Source organism: Fukomys damarensis, unplaced genomic scaffold (genome assembly GCF_012274545.1).
Source record: "Fukomys damarensis isolate Sample0158 unplaced genomic scaffold, DMR_v1.0_HiC HiC_scaffold_12, whole genome shotgun sequence".
NCBI lineage: Eukaryota > Metazoa > Chordata > Mammalia > Rodentia > Bathyergidae > Fukomys > Fukomys damarensis.
The window spans coordinates 7,705,493-7,729,638 of record NW_022900924.1 but is presented as its reverse complement, the minus strand read 5'-3'; the positions used below and the strand labels follow the sequence as shown (position 1 = coordinate 7,729,638).

General features: G+C 47.6%; 2 protein-coding genes across 8 annotated transcripts in view; one reads left to right on the top strand and one right to left on the bottom strand.

Annotated features, from left to right (window-relative positions):
• The window catches only part of Myo1h (myosin IH), a 130,113-nt gene extending 127,140 nt beyond the window's left edge, over positions 1-2,973 (top strand). For all 6 annotated transcript variants that reach the window (XM_010603972.3, XM_033762374.1, XM_033762378.1 and 3 more), the window contains 5 exons: positions 642-777; positions 1,153-1,223; positions 1,342-1,439; positions 2,505-2,604; positions 2,894-2,973. In XM_010603972.3, coding sequence (XP_010602274.2) covers positions 642-777; positions 1,153-1,223; positions 1,342-1,439; positions 2,505-2,604; positions 2,894-2,956 — 468 coding nt within the window. In that variant the 3' untranslated portion in view covers positions 2,957-2,973. The remainder of the gene's footprint in view (positions 1-641; positions 778-1,152; positions 1,224-1,341; positions 1,440-2,504; positions 2,605-2,893) is intronic.
• A 145-nt stretch (positions 2,974-3,118) lies between these two features.
• Kctd10 (potassium channel tetramerization domain containing 10) overlaps positions 3,119-24,146 on the bottom strand; it is a 29,385-nt gene continuing 8,357 nt past the window's right edge. The window contains exons 2-7 of one of the 2 annotated variants that reach the window (XM_010603974.3): positions 23,627-23,840; positions 15,602-15,771; positions 13,123-13,212; positions 12,829-12,881; positions 11,381-11,576; positions 3,119-7,276 (exon numbers count right to left, since the gene is read on the bottom strand). In XM_010603974.3, coding sequence (XP_010602276.1) covers positions 7,052-7,276; positions 11,381-11,576; positions 12,829-12,881; positions 13,123-13,212; positions 15,602-15,771; positions 23,627-23,840 — 948 coding nt within the window. In that variant the 3' untranslated portion in view covers positions 3,119-7,051. The remainder of the gene's footprint in view (positions 7,277-11,380; positions 11,577-12,828; positions 12,882-13,122; positions 13,213-15,601; positions 15,772-23,626; positions 23,841-24,146) is intronic. The other variant, XM_010603976.3, reaches the window with a different exon arrangement.

Here is a 24,146-nt window from a genome sequence, read left to right as displayed (position 1 = left end):
TCATCCTACACACTCTTGGTTCACTTCCCTGTGAAATGCAGATACAGAGCCAGGAACGTAATCATGAAGTAAGGGGTGGGTGGACTTCCGGGTGCTGACACTGCCTTCTCCGTGGAGTGGCCAGGAGACCTTGGACAGGTCACTCACAGTCTTGGTACCTCTGATCTTCTGTGGTGGTGTGGATTACGGGAGTGCTGAGGGGGCAAGCGAGGTGAGGGGCATGAAGTGCCGAGGCTGTGGCCTGGCCTACGTGTAGCCACAAGCTGGCCTTCATCGTGCGCTGGGTGGCTGCGGTCACCCTTCTGTACCCTGGAGGACAGAAGCCTGTGGGACTGGAGGAGATCCTGCTCTGGCCACGGGGGCCCTCACGCCCAGTATGTCTTCTCCGCTGGCCTCAGAACACACCCATGAGGCTGGGGGGCCACAGCCTGGGCTTCCTCAGAGGTTAGAACAGTCAGGCAGAGCTGGAAATCACAATCTCCCATGCAGGGAACAGGGCGAAAAAAAAAATCTCATCAAAATCTGTCTGCCCCCTCCGAGCACCTAAGGTAGCTTCAGCAGATTCCGAGTGACAAGGCCCTGTACTCCGCCCCTCACCCCATGAACTAATGGCCCCTGTGGTGATGCTCACCTCCCTGCAGTACAGTGTCCCAGTCATCAAGTATGACAGGAAAGGCTTCAAGCCACGGCAGCGGCAGCTCATCCTCACTCAGAAAGCAGCTTACGTGGTGGAACTTGCCAAAATCAAGCAGAAGATAGAGTATTCAGCCCTCAAAGGTAAGCGGTGGGCAGCCATGAGCCCGTTCCATGTTGACTCACCTCCTGGGCACACTAGTAACGAAGAAGCCTGCAAGTGGGAGACACAAAGCAGTGGTGCCCGGCAGGCCCAGGGCTGCCCGGGCCCGGTCTGTGCCTCTTACTCCGGCATAGACGTCCGTAGCACCCACTTCACTCAAGTGTGATTCGGACAAAGGAAACCTCCCCCAGTGACTGGGTCTTGGTTCAGCTCACAGGCCACTAGCGTGAGGATTTCTGGAGTGTGCCCTCCATCCTCCTGGGCCCAGCTAGAAGAGGGTAGCAGGCATGGGGTTGTTCTCTCAGTTAATGTCAAGCTGCCCACTTCCACACTCCTAATTCTGGATCTGTCTTAAGGTGTCTCCACTAGCAGTCTGAGTGACGGCATCTTAGTCATTCATGTGTCACCAGAGAACAAGAAGAAAAAGGTAACTGATGGCCAGTAATCTTCACTTAAATGGAAAACCACAAAACCTCAGGATTAGAGCTATTGGCTTTTCTGCCTAACCATTAATACTGAAACCACGGTGTCCTCTTTCGACCCAGGGGGATGCCATTCTCCTGTGTGAACATGTATTTGAGGTGGTTACTAAACTCGCCATGCTGGTTAAGAAGGAGAACCTCGTAAATGTCGTGCAGGGAAGGTAGGTGGCATCATCTTCGGCTGGGGAAGGAACTCGGTGGTAAGATGGTGGTGGGCAGATAGAGGAGATGCAGATCCTTCCACCCATATCTGCCTCCTGTCCTCAAAGCAGTGTGGGGAGGAAGGCTCCACTGTGTTCCCTGGGCCTGTCCACCAAAACCTTCTGTCCTCGCGCCTCTGACCTTGGTCTAGAGACAAGCAGAGGTCAGTGGTCACTCACTCACCTCGGGAAGCAGTAGTCTTCGCACAGTTTCTAGAGCAGCTGCTTATGTTCCCAAGGGACACGGTCACCAAGGGAAAAGCAGACCTCTAGCCGGAGCAGGGCACAGCCATGCCTTTGCTGTGATGGCTGGTGGCACAGCTCTTTCGGTTGCTGAACCACAGCCTCACAGACCATTCATGGACTAGTCAGGGAAAGTGCTCTATTCCTTTGGTGTATAAAAGGAAAATTCCCTGCACAGAGTACCCTCATTTAATCTTTTCAGTATCTCTGAAGCAGCCGCCACCTTTGCACTTTTGGGTGACTCACGTGGCACCCATGTTAACACCAGCATTCAGGGAAACATACAGATGGCCAGGGAGGTTGCGCAGACTCCTGAGAGCCATTAGCAGCCTCAGCACTGAGCTTGTACGGGGCCTATAGCCGTGTCTGAAAAAGCAGGTCGCTCTTAGAAAGGACCATTTCTTTTCTCTGCTCCAAGACTGTATAACTCGATAAGCAAATTCATAGGTGGAATAAGGACTGAGTACTTTGGAGAGTTCTGTTTCACTGCCCCTTGAGAGAACACCTAGATCGCTGTAAGTTCCAGCACGAGGATGTGTACCTTGCTCCTCAGATGACAGATTGGTCCTTTGAAAACCCTAATGTGCTAAACTGACCTGGGAATAACTACAGAAGCTGCCCAACTGTGCAAAGTTCCCTTCTTTTGATTGCTCACATATGCAATGAAACAATAATTCAATCTTGAAACTCCAATAAAGTCTCATAACTAAATGTCTTTTGCAGACCAAAGGTGGGGGAAGAAAGCAAGAGTATGTCCATCATTTGTCACTTGTGTGTTTTAAGTTTACAGTTTTATATCACTCCTGGGAAAGAAGGCACAATAGTTTTTGATACTGGACCAGAAGAACAAATCTATAAAGATAAAAATGGACAATTAACAGTGGTAAGTGGCTGGGCTGGGGGCCAAGGAAGCAGTTTTCGATGAAAATACAGGTTTAAAAGGCGAGTTCATTTCTTTTCTCCTTTCCTGATTCTACATCTGAAAGACAGGAAGAGACTGATTTTTGGAAGCATGAATTTAAACACGAAATGAGGGAAAACCATTTACCATATTTAGTTGTGAGGGAAGCAGAAGTTGACATCAAATACTTATCAGTCCAACCTTTCACTGGGTGACAGGGATTCTCAAACTCATCTCCACACTGAAATCCATGCGCTTGAGTTTCCCTTAGATGCCGTCGTTTTCCTGGCTGGCAGCGTGGCCTAGGCTTCAGAATTTCAGGTCTCAGATCTAAAGAACACAGAGGTTTGGGAATCGCTGCCACCTTGTGAAGAACCTGAGCACACAGGTGACTCAGTCCTCCTTGACTGCGCCCCCATATCGGGCTGAGGGTCCCAAGAGTCACAGTACAGCGTGTGCTTGGATCCAGAGTTCCCGGGAAGTGACACGTTCAAAGCAGAGAAGGCAGAATCGTTACAATGTGTATTGTTTATACCAAGAATGGATATAAATTAAACAATGAATTATCACCTGTATTATTTAGCTATTTACATATTTATACAATTTTTCATAGACATAAATATGACACAAGTGTCTTTCACTGCCTAATGGGTCCCCTCCCCTTCAGGGAGTTAAAGCTCACTGGAATGTAAGTCATGAGGTGCATTTTCAGTTTACAGGCTATGCTGTCTTAAACCTGAAACCTGAATCTCTCACAGTCTCTTCCTCCTCCACTGGCTCAAGCTAAAGATGCCAACAAGCCTCACTGAGCCGCTTTCTAAAGCCAGCCTGTTCCCTAGGAGGTGGAGCTGGTTTCTCAGCTCATCCGCCCACCTTGGCCAGGCAACTGCTTCCTCCCCAGAGGGGAGCTGTGAGGGGCACAGATTTCGCTTAATGGTTTCACCACCTGCCTCTCAAGCACAAGAGCCTTAGTTCAGTACCAAAAGTAAAAACGGGGGAGCCGTGAGGTTCTGAAGTCAGGGTGACTCTCCCCAGGTGTCGGTGTGGAGGGAGTCCTGATGGCGGGATGCATCTGAGTTCTATCAATCCTGTTTCTGTCCAACTGAGGCAAGCACCGGGGAAGCAGGAATTTGACCCAGTTAGCTACGTCTGCAAGAAAAAACATGCCAGTGGCTCTTCGGAAAGCATCACATCTGAAGACACCGAGTAACATGCTCTGCCAAAGCCTGACCCCAGCTTCTCAGCTGCCAGGTGGCGCTGTATTAAAATGTCTTCTGGGAGCTGACCTCAAGTCGTATAACAGGGTATTTTTATACATCCCAGGAAGGACCTACACTCGATGGGCACTCAGCATGGCACTGTTGGGTGTGAACTGGACACGCTGCCTTTGTCCAGCTACCCGAGACACAATGAAATACTACATATGGTCTGAGAGGAAGCAAATGAAATCTCACAAAGCTGCAAATTTTGAATGTTTCTTTAAACAAAGGGAATTTGCAAGTTTCAAGGAATTGGCATACATTTCTGCAGGCTCTTTAGGTGCCAGTTATTAAGTGGAGTACCCCAGCCCTTCCACGTTAAATCAGTGGCAACACCAGCGGATTCATTCTGCTTTTTTATGAGCCAGCCAGCATCTTCATCGAGACTTCCTTTCAGTGTTAAATTCAAACACTACAGCAAAATGACTCATCTTTTCTTTCCACCGTGAGCAATTTCAAGGTGACAAAGGAGAATGTAGGAGCTCTTCCTTGCTCTGTTATCAGTGGCTCCACTGTGCTGCGCACTTCAGAAAAGACCCAGGAAATAGATTTAAATAGAAGCATGGTATAAGTTTTATTTTTTACATATGTCCACAAATGCTTGTAAAAGAGAAACAGTGACTACTTCCAAAACTTACTGCATTTTTGTCATAGCACAGAGAGAAGAGAAAGGTTAATGACATGCTGAAATGTGTTACAGTGACTTGGGGTGAAGCCCTAAAGATAACATGGGGCTGGGGGTGGCACATGTAGGTCCCCAACAACAAATACAAGGTCTGGGTGAACACACCCGCACCGGGACCAGGGGCCTGCGAGGTCACCAGTGCAGCCACCACAGGAAGGCAAGAGAAAGGACACGCAGGGCCTGTTTCAGACCCCCAGCCTCCATCAGATGACTTACTCAAAACAAAAATTGAGCTTGATTACCATGGAGCAAAAGCTGTTCTCATTTTTACCTGTAAGCTTTTACAGTGAAATAAAACCTTACTACTTCAGCAAATCTTACACCAGTGTTTTACTTAGACGATTCATAAATAAAATTATTGACTTCTGCCCTTAATGCTAAGATATGAAAAGTCCCTTTCCTTGTGAGTCTTATTTGAGCAGAGCCTGGACCAGCCAATACTTGTCTGTCAGCTTCTGGCTACACGCAGCTGACAGAATCATTCACCGCAGAATGTTTTATAAACCTCTTTGTATCCCTGGGAGGCAGAGATGCAAACTTACAGGTGCAAAGTTGAAGGGAGAGTGAAGGTACCAAGAGTTGCCAGAAATGGCAGGTCATAAGGCATACGTATATGAAAGCCGAAACAAATCAGACTGTTTCACAAACTTATCCACACAAACACTTACAAAGCAGAATTTATGCAATGGCTTTTCCATTCCTACAGAAGACATCAGAACAGACATTCACTTTAACTTTAAAAATGTTTAACCCAAATGGCAGGGTTGACGTTTAAAACTCAAAAACAGTATAAAATATTTAGGAAACATTATTTTGTAAGCTCCCTTTCCATAGCACTTAATAAAATCCAAAGAGCCTCATATAAAAGTTTCCTACACAACAGTTTAAAAAGCATCTACCCAACACATTTTTAGGTTCAGTCTTGATTGTTTTAAAGTTTAAATATTGTAGGCTTTGCTAATGGATACAAAAGAAAGGCAGACAACTGTCACAGGTACAAAGTCTAAGCTGTAAAAACCGTTGCAAAATAGAAACTCGTTTTTTAGACACAGGTGTCAAAGGCTGCCCATGTTAATACCTTTGGTATAAAACAAAAATGATTCCTTGCTAAGCAAACAAAACCCATCCAATACCTGCCACATACTCACATCTCCTTGTAGCTACTCTAGTCTAGTCTCACCACCCACATCAGTCAGCATTCACTTCCGTTCCTGCGCAAGTGCAGAGGAAGCAGGGAGGTAGGTAACTGAGAACGTCCGTCCTAATGAGCACCGTGCACAGCAGGCTCCGGCTCGGGCCACCTGTGCCCCACAACACACATCCTCACTAACAGTCGCACACATTCCCTACACAAACATGAACACAGGCACAAACTGGACCCAAAGGTATCTGCACATCCTCTCAACCTGTTCACCGATGGCCACTCTAGTCTGCATAGAATCAGAGACAAAGGCAAGAAGGGATCTCCAGGTGACCCTGTGTTACGGCAGGGAAGCCACCCGAGACGTGGGCTGGTGGTATGAGGGGTGCCTGGCTGGGAGGACAGAGTCTGGGGCCACGGTGAATTCCTGACAAAAGGGCAAGGCACCCACCTGCTGAAGCAAGCCCGAGTCTATGAGGGAGAGGGCCAGGGAGAAAGAGTGGATGCTCTGGAGAGGCAGAGTGTGAGTTACCTGCAGCAGGGCCGGGTGCCCTTCCTGGAATGGAGCAGATCAGCAGGGTCACCAGGTAGAAGGGGCAGGAGCCAGGAAGGGAGCTGGGCACTCGCTGCCAGAGAAAACTCCACTCCTTGCCAGCAAGCACCAGATCAAAGATCAGCCAAGGCAGCGAAGGTTTTATACCCAAAGATGTACGAAAATAAAAGCATTAGAAGCAATTAGACTCGGTAGGTCACATTTTCCAAGCCACAAGCTGAAAGTATTTATCAATAAGCTCCAGGCATAGACCCACACTGCAGAGTGGATTCCCAGGAAAGCTGGATAAACTGTGCCTAGTCGGAAGGCACAGGAGCCAGAAGCCAGGCGGTTGAGAGTAGGGGGTTGGGAAACGAACAGCTCAGACACCTCTGGTGGCCACCACCTGCGGAGCCCCTCTCGGAATTGTCAAACTGAAACCTGAAGGAGTGTCACTCAAGAAGCCCTAGTAGGTAGTCAACACCCACAAAAATAAATACTGCAAACAAAGTTCTCCCATACACTTCACACTCATTCATACTTTTCCTCCGAGAACCAACAAAGCCTGGCTCCAGATTCTCATGAAAAGTAGACACCTTGGACGCAGCTTGTTCAGCAACTACAGGGGTGTGTACACCTGGGTCAAGGCAGGAGCAATTCACCTTGTCGAGAAATATCAAAATCGTTATCTGGCTTATTATAAAAATATGTCCAGGCTGCAGGGGAAGTAGAAGGTGCCTGGGAGCCTGCAGAGGATGCGTGTGGCAGGGTGGGGAGGAGGCAGGGGAAGGCGGCTGGGTCCACTGGCCAGCTCACTGGTGAAGATGGGTCCGGTCGTCCGGACGCTTGATGTGGATCCGCCGCACACGCTCGATCCTCTCCCGCTCCCGCTCCTCATCCTCATCCAGGTGATGGGAGCGTCCAGCTGCACCGCCTGTGGCCTCCAGGAGAGCATTGTCAGGTCCCCGGCCATCTTGGGCCTCATACAGCAAAATATTCAGGGTCTCCTCATAAATCCGGGCTTCAGGGAACTCAACCTGTGCCCCACAAAATACAGGGACACGTGTTAGGGTAGCACACACACAGCCCACCCCCTCAGCCACCAGCTGTACTTTTTTTGTTTTTGTTTTTTGAGACAAGGTCTCACTATGTAGTTGAGAACTACATAGTTCTCAACTGACCTGGAACTCACTCTGTAGCCCAGGCTGGTCTCGAACTCACAGTGATCCTCCTGCCTCAGCCTCCCGAGTGCTGGGATTACAGGTGTGTGCCACCTCACCCAGCATCACCACCTATACTTCTGAGCAGGGCTACCAGGCTAAGGAGGGCTGGCAGTGCTAATGAAGACTGTCACTATTATTTTTAAAGAAATTGTTTTCAATAGACATTTATACATAATGCTAAATTCACCTGAGACCAAGGGAACACAGTGAAAGTAAGTTTCCTCATCCTCCCTGCCCTCAGCTGTCCCTTAATGAAGGCAGCGCTCAACTTTTCACCTTCTCACAGATAAACACAGACACACACGTAACAGAAGACTGCCAGGTTCTCACGCCCCTTCCTGTCTGTCCCTGACTTACAACTACACATCAGAGAAGTAGTTCACCTCCAATACGGCGCCACCCACAGAGCTGTGGCATCAGACACAAGACCCTCCACGTCTTAAAGATGGCTTGAAAACAGCTGTCTGCACAGTCACCTTCCTCCTGCCTGGCAAAGTGCTGCTTGCCTGTTGTCCCCCCACCACCACCAGGCAAAGGGTCCCTGAAAAGAGGAAGGCCACACAAGTGGGACTCTCAGACTAGACTTGGTTTGAAAGACAGGACTCCAAGGTTTCCAGAGCAATGGAGTAAGCACACTCCCACCTTTTCTTTCTCACTGACGCTACCAAAGTAGGTGAGGATGCACACAGCAGCAGTGAGGACTGAGAGTAAGAGCCCCAGAGGAACCTGGGGAAGGAACAGCACTGGAGGTAACCCCAACCAGCGGTGTAAACCCCAGCTGCCCCCTGCTCCCCTCATCAATGCAGGCTGAAACCCGATATGGGCCCCACCACAGCACTCCAGGTCTCTGGTGACCAGAGGAGCCGACACAGTCTAACATGCAGAGTGGGAGGAAATGGGGGTAATCCGTTCTGTCCTCTATTCTCTCCCCTAAGAAACCCAGTGTCAGCAACCAGAGACTGCAGGAGTCAGAACTTGGTGGTGCTGGGGATACACCCAGAGCCTCACCCATGCAAAGCAAGCTCTCTGCTACTAAGCCACACGCCCAGTCAAGGGGCTTGCTTTAACCATAAGAAGGGCTCTGGTCTCAGGGTCAGCAGGGAGCCAGGCAGGGTGTTGCGTGACTATCATCCTAGTATTTGGGATGCTGAGACAGGAGGACTGCCTCCTGGAATCCTGCCTGAGCTACACAGTGAGTGCAAGACCAGCCTAAACTACATATGAGACCCTGTCTCAGGGGAAAAAAAAAATCAAGGTTGGGAGGAAACTGCTGCATTTTTTGCAATCTTCATGCTGGGTGTCCTCAGATACAAACTCAATTGTGAAAAGTGGATAACAAAAACCCCAGCATCAAAAGCCCCAGCTCAGTTCATGAGAAGTTGGTAACAAAAGCCCCAGCCCTGTGTCACCTGCCTGGCTCCCTCCTGACCCTGAAAAAAGGAGGGAGAGCCAGAGAAGCTTCAAGTACAGGAGAGTCTGTAAAAGGAAAATGAAGTCAAGGAAGTGGCTTTGAAAGGTGTGCAAAAAGAGCAGGACTCACCCGAAGGAGCACACACTCACTGGGAGAAATGATCGGTGGGACTGGCCAGAGCGTGGCACACAGTGGGGCAGGTCTGAAGGCTCTGAACACTCAGCTGTCGTTGGAACAACCACGCCTGGAAGGGGGCTGAGCCTGAACCCAAATGGGTCATCTACCCTCCAAAAGGAAAATGCCACTATTCTCCCTAGGAACTAAACAGGAGTCCTATAATGTGACATCCAAAATGTTCAGGACACAATTCAAAATTACTGGATATATGAGGAACCAGGAAAATCTCAGCTCCTAAGGAAAAAGATATCAACAAACGTCAGTCCCAAGAAACCCAAAGAGGCTGAAATCTGACAAAGACCTGAAAGCAGCTATTATAAAAATGTCCCAACAAGAGCAATGCTCCTAAAGCAAATCAAAACACAGGAAGTCTTGGCCAAGAGTCAGAAGGTGAAGGAACCCAAGAAAAATTTTAGAACTAAAAAAATACAATAACCAAAACAAGCATCAAACAAAAAGAAAACACTTGATTCACTGGAAGAGTTCAACGACAGCAAAGAAAAAAGAAATTCTCAGGAGAAAAGAATGAGAGGGCGCCAGGAGGGGCACAGGCATTTCTCGTCCCCTTGCCATTTCTTTCAGTTTAACTCAACTATTTCGGCAGCTGGTGCCCTGCCATTTCTGAGAGAACTGAAACTCAGCAGTGTGGCACCTCAGTTCACGAATGCTTTTGTTTGCAAACAATTTGGTTCACAAACAGAAGTATTTGGCAAAATTTTTTGTTCACAAATTCTACATCGGGTGATGAACACGACCATGGGCACCCTTCCCACACAAACAGGAACGTGGCCTCTTTCCAGAACTGTGGAATAAATTAAGTTCATGAACCGAGGCACCACTGTATTTTCCCCTTTTTGGCTATGTTAAAAACAATCTCTATCTTTTAGGTATATTGTGAATACGATAATTACAAATAAAACAGGTGGTCAAATTTACCCTGTGTGTGGGAAATGGAGGTACAGGCAGAGCACAGAGCCACCGTGACCTAGGGGCCACTGAAGCTGGGTGAAGGGTACACAGGAGATCACTGTACATGTCTACTTCTGTGTATCACTGACATTTTCATGTTTAAAAAGGGAAAAAGGCCCTGGTTTCCACTTTGTGGTATGATTTTCTCGTTTGCATTTTGCCTGAGGTCAGCTCCAAAATCCACAGAGCTATCTGCCTCCTAAAGCTGCAGGGACAATAGTAACCTGAGCAAGTGAGTGACAAGACTACACGGGTGATCAGAACATGACAATCAGCCTGTGGCCAACCTACCATATGCTACAGATAATCGTATTTCCCTCAGACAGGCTGAGAAAGAAATGACAGTGCACAGTGTGACTAAAAGCAGGGGTGGAGGAAAAGGAGGAAAGGAGAGGGACACAAGAGGAAGGGAGGAAAGAAAAGCAGGAAGAAAATGAGGAAGAGGGAGGGAGAGAGGGAAGAAGAGGAAGAAGGAAAGGAGGAAAAGAGGGAGGGAGGGAACAAAGGAGAGAGAAGAGAAGGAAAAGGGAGAGACCAGGACAGCCAGCCCATCCACACAGCTGAAGAAAGGCAGGCAAGCAGAAGACCTAAAGAGAGTAAAGTGCAGCAGACCATCTCTCTAGCCATACTTTGCCATGTGGTCTAGCTCTGCAGAATGGCTTGGTGGTAGAAGGCAAGGGACAGGTCAAGTCTGTTGGTCTGGAGAGGCTGATATAAAGCTGGATGCAGAGTCAGTTCAGTCAGGAGTCAGTGTGATCAGAAGGAAGGCAACAAGGGTGGGAGCTAAGGAAGTGCGTATCTGACCCCTATGAAAGTGGCAGGCAGCTCTAGGTCAGAGGGCAAGAGAAGGACACACAGGCTGCAAATCAACAGTAGGACAGGACTAGAAAGCCGCAGTCAAGATCTTGAAGGCAGCACTGTTCCTCTGATGAGCAAGACTTGATGGGGCCGGGCCTTGCTGGCGGGAAACAACGGCAGTAGAGGAGCATGAGGAACAACATAAATAGTATCACAAAGGTCCCTGGCATCAGACGGAGAAAATGCTAGCAGCCAGGTACACCTGAGTACAAGGACAACTCTGAATCCACACACATGACAAGGGAACTAGGGTGTAGCAGGACGGTCTGCTTGCCGATGTGGGGAAGGAGGGGTTGTTCTCTAAGGGATGTTTCTTGAAGACCTACATTTAAATCCTTCCAAGGCCCCCAAAGATAATAATCAGTTTCATAATGAGGAACCCCAAGGCAAGGAGAACATTTGAAAACCTCTCCCTCTTTCTGTTTGTTTTGCTCAAGTGGAAGAAGTCCCATAAACACCTGTTTCAGAGCAGCTGCTCAGAGCTGTCCTCCTGAGGCTCTTACCTTGGTCTGCTTCTTCTCAGTGGCATAGACGATGGAGGTACAACACACTTCAGCAATCTTGCGACCCTGGCCATAGAAAGACCAGCAGCAGATTTCATCCCCGATGACATCCTTTATGAATAGGACCCTTCCGTTAAAGCGCAGAGACAGCTTATCAAACAGTTCAATGTTTTTCAACATATTGTCATCAGAATTGCTGCAAAAGACCATTCAATAAAGTGACCACAGGGTGGTAATAACTGAATTATTGCTACGCATAGGACCCAGCTGGATTTATTTTCTTCTCTCTCATGTCACTCACGACAGTTGCACAAGAGGAAAGATGCTATAGTCCCCACTGCTCAAGTAAGGAAAATGAAGGTCAGGGAAATTAGGTAACTGTTCAAGGCCAAAACCAATAAAGAGCAGAGCTGGGCCTGAGAAAAGACAGCTCTGGCCCTAAGCTCATGCTCCTTGCCAGCATGCTCAAGTGCCTGCCCCGCACAGCCTCAGCACCTCTGGGCACAGGCACCACAAGAGGGCCAGCACCCCACCAAGCACCGTGGGGGGAGAATGGCACTGCCCATGGAAGACTTTTGACCCTAGGTCAGTTTACAGTTCTTGAATAACATCATTAAATTCCCCCTACGTTCCTCAAGTTTCTGCCTTAGAGCCCCATGTTCCCAAGAGAGCCAAAAGGCATTTTCAAAACCTATATAGATTGTCAGTGACACTGTAAAACGGAGCAGTAACTTTGACTAAACCCAGGTTACTATATGACCCAGCAATTCCACTCCTAGGTATCTACTCAAGAGAAATTAAGACATATGTCCATAAAACACTTATCCATGAATGTTCAAAGCAGCATTATACACTACAGCCAAGAAGCAGAAATAACCCAATGTCCATCAAGTGAAGGATGAATAAACAAAATGCAGTCTAACCATACAATGGACTACCCCATTCCACCATAAAAAGGAATGAAGTACTGATGCATGTTTTGGCATGCTAAACCTTGAAAACATTATGCTAAGTGAAGGAAACCATTCACAAAAGGAAACATGTTGTATGAGTCCATTCATATGAAGTGTCCAGAATAGACAAATCTATAGAGATAGAAAACAGATTAATAATCGCCTAAGAAGATTTTGGGGGGAAGTGATGGGAAAATTGGGAAGTGACTGCCAATGGGACGGGTAGAGGATTTCTTTTTAGCGAGATGAAAATGTCAAGTTCAAGCATGTTGGTTTCACAACTTTGTGACTATCTTAAAAACCACTGACCTGTGTTTTTAAAAGGTGAATTTTATGGCATGTGTGCATTAAACTTCAAAGTTCTATCTATCTATCTAACCATGTAGAGGTGCAGAAGGGTCATCCTCATACGAAAGGAACACAGGAGCTAGACCTGGCCAGTACAAGTGGAGTTTTCCTAGTGAGTGCAGATGTCTTTTCTGGTTGGCACCTTACCTGGTATATGAGTATTTGTTGTTACTTCTGTTGTAGAGCAACTTCACAGCTGGCTGTGGGTTGTTTTAAAAAGAGGAAGAAGAGAGTTATTTAGCATGTAGGTGCAGTGCGCCATAGGCTTCCCAAAGGGCTGGGGCCCTGCCAGACAGAAGAGGCCAGACAAGCACAGCTTGCTGGCAGAGCAGGGAGACTGCAAGACCCAATGGCAGGGGTGGGGGCAGATGAGCTGCAGCTTCCCATTCTCAACCCCTGCTCAGGTAGCAAAAGAAGTCTCACAAGGGTGCTCCAACGTACCTTATTTGAAGTCGCTATAAGTTTTTGCTCTTCCTTGGATGAGGTGATGACAGGAACCTTGCAGAAAGGCTCATAAGTGTCTTTGTTCTGCTGGAACAAAACATGCTTTCAGGCTAGGAGGTTTGCCTAGCATTGGATTTTTAAGGCTGGCCTGCTGGGCAAAGACAGGCTTTGTGAGGCAAGACAGGGCAGTCAGAAATAAGAGAGAAGGATTCTTACCACTGATGAATCAGGACAGGGAAAGCCTAGGAGTGGATTTTCCAATAGGGCTTCTCTTTGGTCAGGGCTGTTACACGTCAAGATGCCCAGGAAATACTAACAACAATGACACATTTTCCACAGCGCTGCAGACTAAACCCTCAACATGGTAGATGAAACAGTATTTAATCAAAAGCTCCTAAACCCCATTATAATAACTGCACAGGAACAAAAACAGAGAAAAAGAATGGGAGAGGTGTAATCAGTAGGCAAAAGGTATCAAAATGTCAAGGATAAAAAGCAGGCCACAGATGAGCAACGGGAAAAGTCTAGAGAGTCTTCCGAGAATAGATCTGAGGGTTGGTGGACACAAGGCAAGAGCAGAGCATCGCTTGCCAGGCAACAGAAGCACCAGAGAGAGAGAGCCCTACATTCGTCCCTGCCCAGCAGGAAGGTCCACTTCCCTGGAGCAGTTTGCTCAGCAGAGGACAGGGCTGAGTTACCACTCAACTCCAATTCAGAAGGCAGCCAACCCACCAGGCTTATGCCTCAGCAGACAGGAACTGAGTGGGGGACTTCTCTGCCCAAGGAAGGGCTTACAGATTCTGACACCTGGAGTCCTCATCAAAAAGGTCAGCCCATTAGCCAGCCATGAAGGCCGCTGGATAAGGACCACCCTACATACAGACTTTCAGTCTTACTCTTAAGCTTGAACGGAAGCCAACAATCATCAGATTATGCACGGGAACCCTCTCAAACGTGAGACCAAAACCAACACAAACAGCAAAAAAAAAAGGAACAGAAGCAGCCAGACAATGAAGGAAGCAGAAAGAAAACCTCACATAGTATCAGACAGATGAGAGCAGATGCAGCATCCTCTAAAAGAGATCGCCTGTTATGAGTAACAGCTTTCAGAGAACAAGAAAAAGCTCCTGGAAAGTAGAAATCTGACAGCAGAAATGAAAAATTCATCAGAAGTTAAAAAAATAAAACTGGACACACACACACACACTTCTGAGAGTAAAACAAATACCAAGCAAAATACTGGGAGCCTCAGAAGTAGTAGCCTCATGGGAGCCAGAGGGAGGGACTCCACAACACACATAAGACAGGTGCACTCCGACCTGTTGGTCAGACCAGTGTGAGACTGGCCCTTCTGAGAACACGGGGCTGAATTAGAGATATATACTTACAAAGTAAGCAAACGAAATTCCCTGATTCAACTACTAACAGCATTTACACTCCTCATGCAAACCAAGTCATAGTCTAACTAAACTTGTGATAACCTACGCTGGAAGAATGAGTGTGTACGCGGAAGCCTGGGTTTGTGTGTGTGTAGTAAATTCTAATTTTCCACAGTAATGTCAGTAGATAATTCAGAGAAGTAAAAGTGAAGAGCAGTATAAGAAAGTTATATGGAAATATGAAGGTAAATAGAAAAAAACTGCTAAAAGAAAGGCTGCCTTGGGGATGAAGGTGGCTGGGAAGGGGTATGGTGGTGTTTTTTACCTTAATCGTGCAGTACTGCTTGGCTTCCTAATGATATACATGCATTACTTTAATAACCACCAAAATGAAATAACAATGCAAATGCTGCAACATTCAGTTAGATTTACAACAGTTCACAATTCTCAAGGTAGAGGTGATGAGTGGCCAGAGCAATTCCTCCAGGAGTTCAGCATTATGGGTATTGTTCCAAGGGAGGACCAGACGTGCCATGTGGCTCAGGAATGGTACAAACAAGAGACTCATGTATACGGGTCACTGTCAGACAGCACCCCAAAGGGACTCTTCTGATTCTCTGCCCTGTTGGTATACAGCTTCAATTGTAAGGTTGCTGGCTGCATCTAAAAGCATTTGCTTTGTGGGATCTATCACCAGACCCGACCCTAACATTCCTGGCCCAGTCCATCTTAGGAGTGAAGGGCATCTGTGTATAGAGATGATTCTGGGCTCCCAACAATGACTAATGGGGCCACAGGAAGTCCCAAAATGGATCCAGAAAATGGATTTTAACATTCTATGATTCTCTACTGAAGGGCAGCACTGTAGGCATGAGATGATCCAATGCCATGGGGACTAACAGAGAGCAGTTAGGTGACCTGTGGATACAAGAAAGCCTCACAAGGGTGTCTCTGACCAAAACAGAGAGGCTCTAGGGTTCACTCTCACACATCTCCACGAAGTAGGAACTGTTCCCATTTTGCAGAAAGAGAAAATGAGGAAGGCAGGTAGGTTTGGTGCCTCCCCCGCCCATATAGGGAGAAAGGATGGTGCCTACTTGCAGGGCCGCCTGGCACTCTTCCACCAGGCCCTGGACCAGGTAGTACTTGGCTTCTGCCAGCAGCTCCTCGATCTCCCGGCGGCTCTCAGGCAAGGGGACAGCCCCATCTCGAAGGTAGTTGAGAATTGTACCAAAGTGCTTCCCACACCGGTCAATGAGGATCCAGCCTGCAATGGGGAGGAAGGGACAGGCAAGTTACAGGGCCATGCTTCTCACTTCTCACAGGAGATGTGGAACAGAGCTGAGTGACTCCTGGCTCCCTTGACCTCCAGAGAGCAGGAGAGCACAGCGTGTTGTGGTCCCACCTGCCCACCTCCAAATGGCACTGCCACAGCCTACTGACCTGGTGGCTATACACAGACCCAACCCTAGGATCCTGCAGGATCACCTCTGTGGGACTCCAGAGCCCCTGAAGCCTAAAAGCATGTTTCTGAAGTACCCTCATATAGGCCAAAGCTGCCTAGTGCATCATCCCTAGATAAAATGGGTCCAAATGACCAATCTCAATGACAGGAAAGAGGCTTCTGGGGTAAAAACATCCACTCCCTCTACAATACTATGTTCAGACTCTTAGGCAGCAGAGCCATTCTTAAGAGAGCACAGCTTCATCCACAGACTGTGACCTCTGGCTCCAGAGTATGACTCCATATACTCCCCAGCACCACCACAGGAAGTCCTATCTATGACTTCTTACAACAAGCATTTATTGGCTATTGAGAGCAACCAGATGTGAAACAGTGCTCTCAACAGACCCAGATGTCAAGCAGCTCAGTCAGCATCAATAGAGAGAACCTGTTTCAAAAGATATGAAAATGTCCTGACTGCTGACCAGTCAGGCACAGAAGAATTATTGGGGATGGAGCCAAAAAGACTACACCTCTGCTTCCCAATGTTCACTCCAATTTTGTAACTGGCTATTCCTGCCTGAGGGTTTTTGAAATTCCTCTCCTGAAATGCAATTTCCCCACAGTAGTATTCAGAGAAGTCAGGACTGGAGCCTGGAAGAGGAGGAGGCACTGAAAGCAAGAAAGAAATGAAGCAAAGACTGGTGATGTCTTGAAAGAAATAGGAAGCACTACGAGAAGCCAGACAGATGGTTAAGCCTCAGCCTTCTCTATCAGAGGACAACCTCAGCCAGCCAGACTTCCCCAAGTCTCCTGTCCTACATCATGGGAGAGAAAATATGATTGCATATTCCTGTTAGGAAGTTTAAACAGGGCCGGGGATTTAGCTCAGCGGTTTGGTGGCCTGCCTTGCAAGTGCAAGGACCGGAGTTCAATCCCTGGTACCAAAAAAAAGGAAGTTTAAACAGAAATCGGACCCTTTATGCCCCTGCCTTGTCTTTCTCCCTCTGTTCCCAGTTTGGGAGAAGGGGCCAGCATTTTCACTCCTAACTCCACTGTGCCCTGCCCTGAGATCCCCTCAGGTATGCTGGCCCATATTACAGGCACAAGGCAACAAGAGTCAGCAACATCAAGTACCTTCCTCAAATACCAGGTCACAAACCTGCCACTTCCCTCTGCCCCCCAGCCTCTCTGATCCAACCCCCCTCACCAAGTGTCCTTTCATGGTCTTAGTGCGCTATTTGATACTCATCAGCAAGTTTGATAATGAAGTTATCTCCACTGTCAGCTTCTGAAACTACTCAACTTTTTGCTGCTGGGTCTTTTGTTTAAGGGTGGTCCCCTCCCTCTAGAGCCTTCTACTGACACACCACTACGGTTTCCTGGGCAGAATGAAAGACGCCAAACGGGGTGAGCACAATGAAAATGTGTACCCTGGAGCCCAATTCTGGTTTTGAGGAAGGAAGAGGCCCTCACAGGCATGGTAAATCACACTGCCCTCACACTGACCTCCAGATGTTCTCCCACCCTGCTTCCTTCTACGTCTGAGATGACAAATATGGACCTAATATCTTACACAACTCAGCTACCCACAGGGACCCACAGCAACACAAATGGGTGCAGCTGGGCAGCTGGCTGGAGAGCACACCCGCCATCAGGGCAACCTCTACAGCTCCAGCCCAGAGTAGCTTGGCAGGAATGTGGGCCCAGGCTTGCTGGGCTCCAAACAATGCCAGAAATCCAGATTTTTCTGTGAAGTTCCTGGTTTTTAAGGTATAGTAAACTAACTCAAGAAGAAAAAGTCATCAATCCACTACTGGGTGAATAAAATACATGTGCAGGCAGAATCAGCCCTGAAGACTACCAGCTTAGACTCTGTATCTCCCTAGATCTATTTCCTCCAGAAATCTGATGAGATGTGGAAAGGTAGTATTATCTGTTCTTTTCATGGCTCATTCCTTGCATATCCACAGACAGAAAGAGTCCCAGAGAGGTTCAGTGACATTCCCGAGAGAGAAGGGGCAGGACTATGCAACAAAGAATAAGTAAGGAACCTGTAAACTTCAAGCTTAAAGAGAAATTCAACTCGGCTGCCCAGGGAAGAATACATCTACATTCTGCCTTTGATGCATGGACAACTCAGCTGCTAGGGAAAGGGTGAGAGCTCCCAAAATCAATCACTCAAGTGACAGCCCAGAGTTTCCATAAACGAATAGGCGGACTGTGACACTGGGCTCCAGCTCAAGAATGTCATCAGGAAATGCTTGTGGCGAAGGAATCATACTTTGTACAAATAAGGGCATAGGAGCCAGGCACATTCTCCATGCTTTTTCAATTAGCATTCTGACTTTAAAATATCAAAGCAAGAATCTATGCCTTAGAGTCAGCTCAAATGCCTGCAAGAAGAAAAGCAAACAGATAGCATGCAGCTTCCCACTAATGGAAGCATCTGTCCTGCTGCCATGGGCCTCACGAGCTAGGAAGAAAGGCTGTCCAAGTCCAGGCAGCTGAGAATGATGACCCATGCAGCAAGACTGGGAAGCAAGGAGGACAGGCAGAGGCTGGGAGGTCCTGGACTGGCTCCAGGATATCTTGCAGCATGGCACAGTGGTCTATATTGGAAACCCAACTCTGCCACCTACTTGCTAGATGGCATCGGTGTCTCACTTGAGCTCTTTTGTCTAGAAGTTTATTCTTCTCAAAGGGTTGTCATAACGAGAGGAAAATAGGATCGACAGGGAGCACATGGCACGATGCTGGTTGATGAGTGGCACTCAAAACTACCTATGGGTCTTTGACAATGAGCCTATCACCTCATCACCACTAGAGAACAGAGCAGCAGCATGTCTGATGACAGCAAGTTCCAGAACCCAGCAGAGATCTGTGTGGCTTTCACATACTGAGGGAAAGGTTGCTCTGGAAACCAGGGGCATTGGGCCTCTAGGCTTACCATGCATTCCTGAAACATACCGTGTATTTCTTCTCTATGGGGATATTTGGTGGTTGGTGTTTGTTTGTTTGTTTGTTTGTTGCAGTACTGGGAATCAAACTCAGGGCCTCACATTTGCCAGGCAGGCTACATTCTTGGCCCCTCTCTGGGAATATCTGACCTCTCCTTTCCCTATCCTACTCCAGGAGCATTTGGCGACCTCTCCTTGCCATACTGTTTATTATATTCTATGGTTTTATGGTTACCACGCTTGCCTGATCAGTTAAGATACAAATTAAGATTCTAGGACTCTGCCTCATTCCAAAGTCCAAATCGCTAGGGCAAGATCTCCAACCTACTGACATTTTAGACTGGATAATTCTATTATATGGGGTAGTCCTATGCACTGTACACTGTATTCTTGACCTCTACCCACTGAATGCCAGCAGCAACCCTACCCCCAAATCATGACAACCAAAAGTATCTTTGGACACTGACAAATGTTTCTGAGCCAAAAAATCAAGTACCACTGAGGCAGATCAAAGACCTACATGCAGGCTGGAGGTATAGCTCTGTGGTGAGCACTTGCACAGCATGTGCAAGACCTTATGTTCTATCCTCAGCACCACTAAAAACAAACAAAGAGGACCTAAAACAAAACAGTGTAAAATGTTGAGGTATTAACACTAGAAAACATTAAGACAAGGCATCTGCAACAGAAAACCACAAAGAAATGGTATACAGAATATGTACTTCTGCAAAGCAGTAAGAAAAAAGGAAAATGTGTAAATAAGATGCCACCTAGGAGATAAAAGACAAAATCCAAACACTCCAATCAATAACCATAAAAAGCGCTTAATGCACTAGAGATTAGGAAATGTAAAATAAAACAACAGGATATGGTATCATAATCAGTAGTTTGGCAAAAGTTAAAAGGCTCGACAGTGCCCAGTGCTGGCAAAAATCCAGACCACTGCTAGGACTGTAAACCGACACAACCACCTGAGAGGGGGTTCTGGCAGTATCTAAGGAAGCAGAAGATGCTATCCTTAAGTTGACTTCTGGGACTAAATTCTAGAGAAGAGCTCCCGGGGTTGGGTAAGATCTTACTGCTACAGCCCCTGGGGTAGAGGGGTAGGACCTGGGGAGTCCAGAACCTCACCATTTACCAAAGTAAACACAGGATCATCTGTTTGTGCCATGATGTCGCAAAGGTTGAGAAAGAATGCCTTAGAGAAAATCACATGTGCATGGAAAGAATGTTCAAGAATGATAAGATTCCTATGGTGAAGGCTTGAAACAATCTACATAACTATCAACGGCATACAGCTCCATCAATTGCAGGAAATATCTAGAATGGAACGCTCTACCACAGGCAAATGTCTGAGCTGGAGCTCTTTGTTAACAATTCAGTTACAGGCATATTGCTAAATAAGCTAAAGCAAAACAAAAATTAAAAAATTAGAATGTGCAAATTGTGCCCCCCCCCACCCAGTCTTCCTGGGGCCCTCTGCACTGAGCTGCGTCTCTAGCCCTTTTCTTTAGGGTCAGGGATTTAGCTCAGTGGTGCTGAGCCTGCCTCACAAGTACAAGGTACTGAGTTCGATCCCTAGTACTGGGGAAAAAAAATTTAATAAAATAATTTTTTAAAATTAAATAAGCTGAAGCAAAACAGGATCACAAACAATATGGCACCACTTACAGCATGTTTAAAAACAAACCATCAAGAGGACATTATTCAGAGCCATAAGCAGCTGTGGTAAAATACTTAGGAAAATCCACACTTGTGGTTCCCAACCCTGACCGCACACTAGAATCCCTGAGAGCGCCGCAAGGTCTGAATGCACCAGCCACACAATGCTCTGTCACACCCGGCTCTCTGGCCAGGACCCAGGTGCCAGTACTGAAGTCCTTGGCTGATAAACTTGAGATCCAGCTTGTGACCCCAAAGTCAAAACAGTGGTCACTTCAGGAAGGGAGAGCAGCAAACAGACAAGGGATAGAGAGGTCCCGGCAGTACAGGCCAGGCTTTATCCTGGTCCGAGTGATTTTCTAGGGCAGTACGCTGATAATAAAACGAAGGACTCTTCACTCTAGTTATATACTACCTAGTCCCAAAGGATCAGCCAGAGATGGGAAACCAAGCAAGGGTGGAAAGGATTGTACCAAGCCACAGGGCGATACAGGTGAGCACAGGCCAGTGCTAAAGGGCCTTAGAGAAGGAACTACACAAATCCAAGGACCAACGGTATTACTGACGAGGGCTCACATACAAATGCTAGCACTGGACCGGGGATTTTTAGCTCAGTGGTTCCACCACCTGCCTCTCAGCATAAGGACCCGAGCTTGATCCCCAGTACCAAAAACAAAACAACAACAAAAAAAAATGCTAGCACTGTAAGAACTGAGCTTTTCTGAGACAGGGAAAGACCTGCTCACCACCACAGTGTCCCCTCGGAGAAACTACCTTTGTCAATTGTAATGTAGAAATGATGCACACCATGCCTAAGGGCCAAGGTGGAGTGCCCCCTTCTTCACCTCCCCATTTCTGCAGCTCACAGGGAGGCTTTTTCCTTATATCTACACCCGTGCCCCAGGTGGGATGAAGCCTCTTCCAAGGGATCAGGCATTGTATCAAGTACTTTATAATGGCCTCATTCATACCCCATAACTCTGCTAAAAGTTATCCTTCACACCTGAGAAACAAGAAACAGGCTCAAACAAAGTCACTTGCCCAAGATCACAATTCTAGCAAATGGCAAATATGTCAAGATTAGCACAATGCCTGACATCTGAAAACAGTCCCACAAATACGAGCTGTGACTGTTACCATGTGGCAGAGCTGGGACTTAAACCCAGGTCCAACTCTTTTGCTGCCAGGCCCAACTCCCATGGCACACTCTTACCAGTTTAGAGATTCCACGGATGTGATGTGGAGCTCAGACAGGCCGACAGGCAGGGAACAAAAGGGACGCTCTTTTCTACCACCGTGAAACAACTGCTTATTTTAGACACCCTTTAGCACAACCTAGCCACATTCTACCCACACTGTTCCATGCCATCAAAGCCCCTGTTCTCCTCCTAGCAAGCGGCACTGCTGGATTCACTTGCCTGGCTGAACTGCACTTGACATTTCTGTCTGCAGCTGAAGGCTGCCAGCATCCAGGCCAGCGAGAAGCTGTAAAATGCAGGACATCTGTCCCAATCTGCACCCCAGGGTGCACCTGAGACAACATGTGGGCCATGGTCAGGCTGTGCAGGGCTCTGCAAGGGCAACAGGACAGTTTTGCCAGGCAGACAATGGCTGGAAACCAGATACTCAGCCTGACTGCCCAGGCCACAGGGACCCTAAAAGGGCTTTGGCACAACACCAGGTGTTGACGCGTAAGACTGCCCCCCTAGGCCACCAGTCAGGGCCATCTAGAAGAGACTTCCACTCAGCCTTCAAAGTTACTCGAAGGGCCGGGGATTTAGCTCAGTGGTTCTGCCACCTGCTTCACAAGCCCAAAGATGGGAGTTCAATCCCCGGTACCAAAAAATAAATGAATAAATAAAATAACAAAGTTACCTGGCTGCTTTTCCTATGTGCACCCCCCCACACCCACAAAAAAAAAAACTGAGTAGGGCAGAATAAAAACCACAACAATCCTGGGTTCTCAGATAACATGTTTCCTTCTACGGCTGGAGTGCTATTGTCTTGATTTCCATAAATACTCTCAAGCAACGTGGGGTGTGGCACAGAAAAGGGGAGCCTCCCACTCATAAAATGCTGTGTTTTCTAGGTGAGACACAGTTGGCAGATCTCCAGCTCCGACCTCACTTGACCAGAAACCCAAGTTCACAGGAAACCCAGGGAGGGTTTCCTGACCATCTCTGGCCTTCTTGAAGACACGGAGGGAAACACCAGCACGAGCCGGCAGTCCACGCTAGAACCACAGAGTAAAACACAACATACCAGGCTTTAGGGCCCAACCTCATCTGTGTGTGCCCACATCAGACCAAGAAATGAAGGACAGGGTTATTTTTAAATCTCATATGGCCTGTCCTAACAACAACCAGGTAAATGTACTCCTGGGCAGGTGCTCTTTGAAGTAGCAGTTCTTTGTCTCATATTAACAGGATTTTGAATACACAAGTACAAAGCACTCTGTACCAACAGCCCCACAACAGGCCTCACAGTGCTCAATTTAGCAGATGAGGAAAATGAGACATCAAAAGACAAAGGCGCTTGGTTAAGATCACTGGATACTAAATGGGGAGCTGGGACTCAAGTCCAGGTTTGTGAGTCTTTGTCAGGACAACATCCTAGGAGAATGAGGTACAGAGAAAACACTGCCTCTTTCAATCATTCTCAAGTCACAGAATTGAAGGGAACCAACTAGGGCAGCTGGCCTGGCTTCTACTTCACAGAGAAGCAAAGGGGGTGGGGGTAATTTTCTGAAAGGCACAAAGCAAATCAACAACTATGTCAAGACTCACAGTCCTTGTCCACCAAGTCTTGGCGACAGCATCACTGCCTCGGGAGAGCCCTCCTGACCACACCCAGACCAGATCCAGTCTCCCTGTGACTCTCAGGGCTCCCTGCATGTGGCGAGAACACTGAGCTCAACCAGAAGTAGTCAGGTGTATAGCTGCCCACTTCATGTCGGTCCTCTGAAGCAGACTGAAGCCCTCAACCACAAGCGAGTCCTCAGCACCTGGCAGTGTCAAGTGCACAACAGGAAGCAGACAGCTGGCGCGAGGGCTTACCTTCACTGTCGGTGAGCACCTCCATGCGCCCACTGAACATGGCTTTCAGCATGGTGTCCTGCTTGGTCAGCGTCTGCATGGTAGTATAGTAGAGGGCTCCCCCGACATTCAGCTTCACATACTTGGAGCTGGGACTTGCACCCTTGAAGGAAGTGGTGCGGGTAGCAGCCGCTGGCACCGCTGAGCTCACCACACTTTCTCCTGACATCTCTTCCTGCCAATGAAGACACAGGGTCACCACACCAGGCCTGGTTTACCCCTTTGAGCCTACAAGCTAAATGTGACCTCCAGATATGCTCTGCTTGGTCCGTGCATGTATCTCATTTTCAGCCAGGCATGGTGGCACCCACCTGTAAACTCAGAACTCTGGGAGGCTGAGGCAAGAGGATCACAAATTTAAGCCCAGCCTGGGTAAATTTGTGAGATCCTGTCTTAAAATAAAAATTTTTTAAAAGGGCTGGGATGTAGTTCAGTATGAAAGCCCTGGGTTCAAGCCCAAGTACAAAAAAAAAAAAAAAAA